This window comes from Pleurodeles waltl, chromosome 11 (assembly GCF_031143425.1).
Source record: "Pleurodeles waltl isolate 20211129_DDA chromosome 11, aPleWal1.hap1.20221129, whole genome shotgun sequence".
Lineage (NCBI taxonomy): Eukaryota > Metazoa > Chordata > Amphibia > Caudata > Salamandridae > Pleurodeles > Pleurodeles waltl.
Genome location: NC_090450.1, coordinates 988,730,293 through 988,738,999, shown reverse-complemented (window position 1 = coordinate 988,738,999; position 8,707 = coordinate 988,730,293). Strand labels below are relative to the sequence as shown.

The 8,707-nt window shown below is 51.2% G+C and overlaps 1 protein-coding gene across 1 annotated transcript; it reads right to left on the bottom strand.

The window, feature by feature from the left end:
- Positions 1-4,178: 4,178 nt before the first annotated feature.
- On the bottom strand, positions 4,179-8,683 carry CLDN5 (claudin 5). The gene has a single exon (XM_069215316.1). It carries the CDS (start codon positions 7,886-7,888, stop codon positions 7,235-7,237), a length of 654 nt encoding a protein of 217 aa, XP_069071417.1. The 5' UTR covers positions 7,889-8,683; the 3' UTR covers positions 4,179-7,234.
- Positions 8,684-8,707: the final 24 nt, after the last annotated feature.

The following is an 8,707-nucleotide window of genomic DNA, read 5'->3' as shown; positions in this document are numbered from 1 at the left end:
GTGGGGTGCTCTGGTATAGTGATGGTTTGAGGGGCCTTTGATGCTGTCCTGTATAAACTGGTCTTGTTGCTCTTCTGATCTTTGAGTTCACACCTGCTATTCTAGGCTCTGGGTCCTCTGATGCTCTTCTAGGCTCTGGGCACTCTAGTGCCGTTTTAGGGTCTGTGTTCCCTGGTGTTGTTCTAGGTTCTGGGCCCTCTGGTGCTGTTCCAAGTTCTGGACCCTCTGGTGCTGTTCCAGGTTCTGGACCCTCCGGTGCTGTTCTGGGTCCTCTGGTGCTGTTCTAGGCTCTGGGTACACAGGTGGTGTTCTAGGCTCTGGGTACTCTGGTGCTGTTCTAGGCTCTCGGTCTAATGGTACTGTCTAGGCTCTCTGTCCTACGATGCTGTTCTAGGCTGCTGGTACTGTGCTGCTGTTCTAGGCTCTGGGTACTCTGGTGCTTTCTAGCCGGGTGCTGTTCTAGACTTTGCGTTCTACAGTGCTGTTCTAGACTGTGGGTCCTCTAGTGCTGTTCTAGGCTATTGGTTCTCTGGTACTGTTCTAGGCTTTGTGTCCTTTGGTGCTGTTCTAGGCTCTGGGTCCTCTGGTGCTGTTCTATGCTCTGTGCCCCCTGGTGCTGTTCTAGTTTCTGGGTCATGTGGTGCTGGTCTAGGCTCAGGGTCCTCTGATGCTGTTCTAAGGTCTCACCCCTCCGGTGCTGTTCTAGACTCTCACCCTAGGGTGCTATTTTAGCCTCTGAAGTCTCTGGTTCTGTTCTGGGTCCTCTGGTTCTTTTCTAGGTATCTGGGTCCTCTGGTTCTGTTCTAGGCTCTGGGTCCTCTTGTGCTGTTCTAGACTTGCGGTCCTATGGTGCTGTTCTAGGCTGTGGTTTCTCTGGTGCTATTCTAGGCTCTGGTACCTCTAGTGCTGTTCTAGGCTCTGGGTCCTATGGTGCTGTGCTAGGCTCTGAGTCATACGGTGATGTTCTAGGCTCAAGGTCCTCTGGTGCTGTCCTAGTCTATGAATTCTACGGTGCTGTTATGAATTTAATATTCTTCGGTGCTGTTCTAGGCTCTAGAATCAACAGCGTTTTTCTAGGTTCTGGATTCTATGGTGCTGTTTTGGACTTAAGGTGCTATTGTGCACTTCTAGTTTTGTGGTCCTCTGGTGCTGTTCTACGTCCTGGTGCTATGGTACTGTTCTAGGATCTGGGCCCTACAGTGCTGTTCTGGACTAAGGTGCTATATTGCGGTTCTGGTGTTTGAGTCCTCTGGTTCTGTTCTAGGCACTGGCTCCTATGATGATGTTCTAGGCTCTGCATGATATGGTTCTGTTCTATGCTCTAGATCCTATGGTGCTGTTCTAGGCTCTGGGCCCTATGGTCCTGTCCTAGGCTCTGGGCCCTATGGTGCTGTTATATGCCCTGGGCCCTATGATGTTGTTCTAGGCCCTGCATTCTATGGTGGTGTTCTAGGCTCTGGCTCCTACAGTGCTGTTTTGGACATAAGGTACTATTGCGCGCTTCTGGTATTTGGTCCTCTGGTGCTGTTCTAGTCTCTGGGTTCCTCAGTGCTGTTATGAATTGAAGGTATTTACAGTGCTGTTTTAGGCTCTAGATTCTATGGTGTTGTTCGGACTAAAGGTGCCATGGTGCAGCTCTGGTCTTTTGGTCCTCCAGTGCTGTTCTAGTCTATAGGTTCTATGGTGCTGTTATAAATTTAAGGTACTACGGTGCTGTTCTAGACTCTAGATTCTACGGTGTTGTTCTAGACTTAAGGTGCTATAGTGCAGCTTTGGCCTTTTGGACGTCTGGTGCTATTCTAGCCTATGGGTTCTGAGGTGCTGTTATGAATTTAAGGTGCTATGGTGCTGCTCTAGATTCTACGGTGCTGTTCTAGGCTGTGGCTACGATGTTGTTCTGGACTTAAGGTGCTATGGCGCAGCTCTGGTCTTTGGGTCCTTCGGTGCTGTTCTAGTCTATGGGTTCTATGGTGCTGTTATGAATTTAAGGTACGACAGTGCTGTTCTAGGCTCTAGATTTGACAGTGTTGTTCTGGACTTAAGGTGGTATGGCACGGCTCTGGTCTTTGGGACCTCCGGTGCTGTTCTAGTCTAGGGGTTCTATGGTGCTGTTATGAATTTAAGGAGCTACGGTGCTGTTCTAGGCTCTAGATTCTACAGTGTTGTTCTGGACTTAAGGTGCTACGGTGCGGCTCTGGTCCTTGGGACCTCTGGTGCTGTTCTAGTCTATGGGTTCTGTGGTGCTGTTATGAATTTAAGGTGCTACGGTGCTGTTCTAGGCTCCAGATTCTGTGTTGCTGTTCAAGGCTCTGGCCCCTACGGTGCTGTTCTAGACTTAAGGTACTATAGTGCAGCTATGGTCTTTGGGTCCTTGGGTGCTGTTCTAGTCTATGGGTTCTATGGTGTTCTTATGAATTTAAGGTGCTACTGTGCTGTTCTAGGTTCTAGATTTGACAGTGTTGTTCTGGACTTAAGGCGGTATGGTGCAGCTCTGGTCTTTGGGACCTCCGGTGCTGTTCTAGTCTAGGGGTTCTATGGTGCTTTTATGAATTTATGGAGCTACGGTGCTGTTCTAGGCTCTAGATTCTACAGTGTTGTTCTGGACTTAAGATGCTAAGGTGCGGCTCTGGTCTTTGGGACCTCTGGTGCTGTTCTAGTCTATGGGTTCTGTGGTGCTGTTATGTATTTAAGGTGCTACGGTGCTGTTCTAGGCTCTAGATTCTGTGGTGCTGTTCTAGGCTCGGGCCCCTACAGTGCTGTTCTGGACTTAAGGTACTATAGAGCAGTTATGGTCTTTGGGTCCTTGGGTACTGTTCTAGTCTATGGGTTCTATGGTGTTCTTATGAATGTAAGGTGCTACGGTGCTGTTCTAGACTCTAGATTTGACAGTGTTGTTCTGGACTTAAGGTGGTATGGTGCAGCACTGGTCTTTGGACCTCCGGTGCTGTACTAGTCTATTGGTTCTATGGTGCTGTTATGAATTTATGATGCTACGGTGCTGTTCTAGACTCTTGATTATATGGTTCTGTTCTAGGCTGTGTCTACGATGTTGTTCTGGACTTAAGGTGCTATGGTGCAGCTCTGGTCTTTGGGTCCTTCGGTGCTGTTCTAGTCTATAGGTTCTATGGTGCTGTTATGAATTTAAGGTATGACAGTGCTGTTCTAGGCTCTAGATGCTACGGTGTTGTTCTGGACTTAAGGTGGTATGGCGTGGCTCAGGTCTTTGGGACCTCCTGTGCTGTTCTAGTCTATGGGTTCTATTGTGCTGTTATGAATTTATTGTGCTACAGTGCTGTTCTAGGCTCTAGATTCTACGGTGCTGTTCTAGGCTCTGGTTCCTACGGCGCTGTTCTGGCCATAAGGTGCTATGGTCTGGCTCTGGTCTGGTCCAGGGTTCTATGCTGCTGCCCTGTGCTCAGGATCCTATGTTGCTGGTCTGGTCTTGGGGTCCTATGCTGCTGGTCTGTGCTCAGGGTCCTATGCTGCTGGTATGCACTCAGGTTCCTGACCTGCTGGTCTGTGCTAGGGGTCCCATGCTGCTGGCCTGTGCTCAGGATCCTGTGTTGCTGCCTGTGCTCAGGGTCCCGTGCTGCTGGTCTGTGTGCTCAGGGTTCCTATGCTGCTGGTCTGTGCTCAGGGTTCCTGTGCTGCTGGCCTGTACTCAGGGTCCTATGCTGCTGGTCTGTGCTCAGGAACCTATGCTGCTGGTCTGTGCTCAGGGGTCCTGTGCTGCTGGCCTGTGCTCAGGGCCCTATGCTGCTGGTATGTACTCAGGCTCCTTACCTGCTGGTCTGTGCTCATGGTCCTGTGTTGCTGCCTGTGTGCAGGGTCCCGTGCTGCTGGTCTGTGCTCAGGGGTCCTGTGCTGCTGGTCTGTGCTCAGGGTCCTATGCTGCTGGTCTATGCTCATGGGTCCTGTGCTGTTGCTGCCCTGTGCTCAGGGTCACACGGCGCTGTTCACTGTTGTTCGGGGTCCCATAGGGCTTTTTATGTTGCTATTCGGTTCTCAGGTTCCTTTACTGCTCCGGAGCACGTGACCTGGTTCTGTGCCCTGGGGTCGCTGCTGCAGGAGGGGGGGACTATGGTGTCCCACACGTTTAAAAAGCCCCAGACCCCACCTCCGTCCTCCCCACGCTCCTGCTTCCACCACCCCACGGCGACGGACACAAACACACCACGTTCTTTAGTATCAAAAAAACACTTTTATTAAACTTACATTGCAGAAAACTTTGGTCGATTTCTTGCAAAATGTGTACATTTGTAATACATTTACAGGTTATAAGGTTAAGTTGGGTGACCTTGCTTCTGCACCCCGTAACCGTCATCGTTCACCTCAAATAGTGACAGGACAGTACATATAACACATATTACACGTATCACATACACAGCGGGGAAGTAAGCAGGTGGTAACTCGACATGCATCGGGCAGGGCCTGAGAGTGTGGTATCTAAGGCCAGAGTATTCGGGTGGAGAAAGGGGGGGGGGGTCTGTATAACAGCCCAGGCATCGCTTTGCACTAGGACACTCCCTATTCTTCCATTAAATGTGTGATCTTGGGCACATCGAAAGGAGCCGCTCGACAATGTCTCCAGAGAGCTCCTGCCGCGCTTCCCCGAATTAAATCTGAATATTTTGTCGCACATAAGTGACGCGAAAGTGTAGTTTTCAAAACGTTTGCCTGTTGAATTTGTCCAAAATCGTTGAATGAAAAACATGCATAAATATTGGTTATTTAACACAGCGCTTAATATTAAAGACCCCGTTGCTTCTAGGCACTCTGTTTTGGCGAATAAGGGAAGTGAGGTAATGAGATACGGAGGGTTGTGTCCTGATCACAGGCAACAGCCCAGGGCATACAACATCGAAGGGCACCCTTTGGCGGATATGGAGCGAGAATAAAGCGCCGCGGTACCCACTTTGGGTTGGAACCCGTGACTGGCAGGTGACACACATTTCACCTGCGTGTCTACGAAATTAAAAGAACTTCTCCACGTTTCATTTCAGAAAATACAGAGAACAGCAGGTAATGAGGTTATGTTGTCAGTACTGCAATCGTGGCACTTTGTTACATTTTAAAAGGAGCTTTCTGAAATACCCAGCATTGAGAAAATACACACACAGAGCTTCTCCTCTAAACACCAAACGTAACAGACCTTACTAACAGCCAACCTAAAAGTATGTGTTTTATTCTCATTACAGCAGATTGGCCTCTCGAGCTAATGACTGTCAGGCAGGCGCACCAGCCCACTGAGTTAACCTACCAGCTTTGCACACATGCTGGAAACCTTCTGAGTAGAAAGTTTAGACAAAACAAACTTGACACAGTTTATTATCAAAACAGATATGGTTAGTAAAAAATCAAAAAGCGGTTACATAAAAAGATTCTACTAAACACTCTACCGGGGAGGGGGTGGAAGGGTGGTTTGGGGGGGTGGGTGTGGCTTCTGGTCTAAGGGAGATGGTGGGTGGGTGATGCCAGGGGTTGTTGGGACCAATTCTTTGTATTTGCTGTATATATTTCCTTCAATATTAGCTTATTCATTGGGAAGAGGGTTAAAAATAAAAAATAAAACTCACAAAGGGTGCAGAATGGCATCTCTTTCAAACCATAATCAGTTCAGTTAAGAAAAGAAATGCCAGGGAAACTGATCGAGGGCAGCTTTTTGTGGTTTCTGAGAATATCTCTTACGTCATTGTACGTCATCGACGCGGGTAGAGGACAGATTTCCATTGATAAGCTATCTGGTGTTCATTGATAGATATGGTCAGTGTTTGGTAATGGAAAGATATGGGCAGCTCTAACTGGCAGATTAGCATGACGTTGATTCGTTCAGAGAGCTGAATGAGGCTGGTTGACGGACCTAAATGGTGGGCAATTGCTAGCAGATTTGGAGAATATTCGATCCTTGGTAGACATGAGCATTGCATGTTCACAGTCATCAATCACCTTTAACTATTGCTCGTTGTTGGATACAATCTGTATTTGTTGACATATATCTACAATGTTCAGTTATTGAAACTTCTGTACACAGTTCATTTATGTACACAAATAATGCTTGTTGGTAGAGATAAGCACGGTTCGTGCAGGGCTGTGAGAGGTACAAATGAGTATATTATGTACAATTGAGGTTGGTAGGAACTGACTTGCGCCCTTCGCAAAGCGTTCTGTCTACGTACTCAAAATGTATTTGTGTTCATGGTTCGCAATTCTGTTAATGATGTTCACCACAGCTGATCTGCGCGTGCAAGGGCTCTAACCTTGAGGAGTAGCCGGGCAGACATTGGATGACCAAAGATGGGGTGCCCTCAATCAATCAGGATTCATAAAGCACGGCAAATCCACCATGAGGGTCTCACGGCTGATTTCCCTTCAAGGGACCACACTAGGTACCACAAGCCCATGTCCAGTTAAAGGTCATGTCAGTTGAGAACATGTTATCTGTGTGTGGTCCGCCGTCCCTCTGGCAGAAGGTGTCAAATCACCCAACGTTCGTGTCCAGATTAAGGTCACACCGTGAGTGTACGTCATCTGGCCTGCTCCTTTTGGTAGAAGGAGCCTAGACACCCCATGCTCATGTCTAGCTAAAGTTCATGCAAGTTAAGGACATGCCGTGTGGTTCTTTACCCCTCCTTGAAGAAGATGCGTGCGCACGCCCGAGATGATGTCTTGGTAGAGGTCATGCTACTTCTGGACACGTCATGTGGCCGTGTTTCTCTCTCCTGCCTTGAAGATGTCTAGGCACCCCAGGTTCATGTCTAGCTAGAGGTCATGCATGTTAAGAACATGTCATGTGGTTCTTCACCCCTCCCTGAAGATGCTGAGGCACCCCAAGATCATGTCTTGCTAGAGGTCAATGGCAGTTCTGGACATGTCAAGTTAGGGTGCCTTGGTCCTCTGCCCCTCCTTGAAGAAGGTGTCTAGGCACCCCAAGTTCATGTCAGCTAGAGGCCATGCTAAAAGTGGACATGCCATGTGGCCTTGGTCCTCTCCCCCTCCTAGAAGAAGATGTCTGGTCACCTCAAGATCATGTCCAGCTAGAGGTCATGCTAGAAGTGGACATGTCATGTGCCTTGGTCCTCTACCCATCTTTGAAGGAGATGTTTGATCATCTCAAGTGCACGCCTACAGGTCCAAGGTTAGACCCCACTGTCCTTGCATTGGCCTTAGCGCCCACTGGCTGGGAGCTCCAGCGCCCTTCCTGGTCCTTCAGCCTGGGCACCAAGATGGAAGGTGCTCAGACATAGTTCTTTTTGTCGTACTCCCCGTTGGAGGTGGGCTTGCGCGGGACGGTGTACTTCATGGGGAAGGCGTTCTCCTCCCCCTTGTTGCTGCAGCAGGAGCAGAGCAGAAGGGAGCCCCCCAGCAGGAGCAGGGCTGTGGCCGCCCACCCAATGTAGAGGGCAGAGCCCATCTCCCGCTTCCTGGAGGGTGGCACGTTGGGGTCGTAGAAGTCCGTGATGACCAGGTGGGCGATCCAGCAGAGGGGGATGATGACCATGAGGCCGCAGAGGAGGTAGATGGCCCCTCCAACGCCCACCACCCGGCTCTTCACCAGCCCCGGCTGCAGGCAGGTGGTGCACTGGGCCCCCAGGATGGTGATGAGCATGGCCACCAGGCCCAAGATGGCGGCCACGATGGTGAGGGCCCGGCCGGCCTGCAGCTCTGGCGGCAGGGCCAGGATGGAGTCGTACACCTTGCATTGCATCTGGCCCGTGCTCTGCACCACGCAGTTCATCCACAGGCCCTCCCAGGTGATCTGGGCCACCACGATGTTGTTCTCGATGAAGGCGGACACCTGCCACATGGGCATGGCGCAGGAGAGGATGACTCCTACCCACCCTAGGACGGCGAGGCCCAGGCCCAGGATCTCCAGCGCCGCCGTGGACATCTCCGCCGGCTGTGGACTGTCCAAGGTCAGGGGCGCGCGGGCTTCTAGGCGCTGTGAAGCAGCGCGCGACCTGGCTGCAGCAGAAGGTTGGTCTGGGGAGGGGGTTAGAGGTCCCTGTGCCTTCCTTTGGCAGTGATACGAGTCCCTTGGCGGGGGCGGAATGTCCTCACCTGGCAGCGACGCTGTGGGCACCCTTGGCACGGATGAAACGTCCTCACAAGGCAGCGATGCGGCGGGTATCTGGGCACGGATGCAATGCCCTCACTTGGCAGGGATGTTGTGGGTACCCTTGGCAGGGGCGGGAGGTCCTCACCTGGCAGGGATGCTGTGGGCACCCTTGGAAGGGGCGGGAGGTCCTCACCTGGCGGGGATGATGTGGGCACCCTGGGCACGGGTGCAGTGTCCTCACCTTGCAGGAATGCGGTGGGTACCCTTGGCACAGGTTTAATGCCTTCACCAGGCAGTGATGAAGCGTCTTGCTTTGGCAGCGATGCAGTGGGCACCCTGGGCACGGATGCCGCAGATCTCCTCTTTGGCCAGTGCAGCTGGTCACTCAGACCAGTCAGCGCCCTGTAGCTTCCAAGTGACTTTTTCAATTAAGGAAAAAGCTACGAGCTTAGGAAAAGGTCCCTCCTCAGTGCCTTTCTTGGGCTCCTCTGAGCTTTTCTGTCCGCCTCAGAGCGCCTCTGAGCTCCTCTGTCCGCCTCAGAGCGCCTCTGAGCTCCTCTGCCAGCTTCAAGGCTCCTCTGAGCTCCGCTCCGCAGGTTCTGAAGAGCTCTGGGTCTATGAGCGCAGGCCGGGGGCTCTGCCATAAATAAG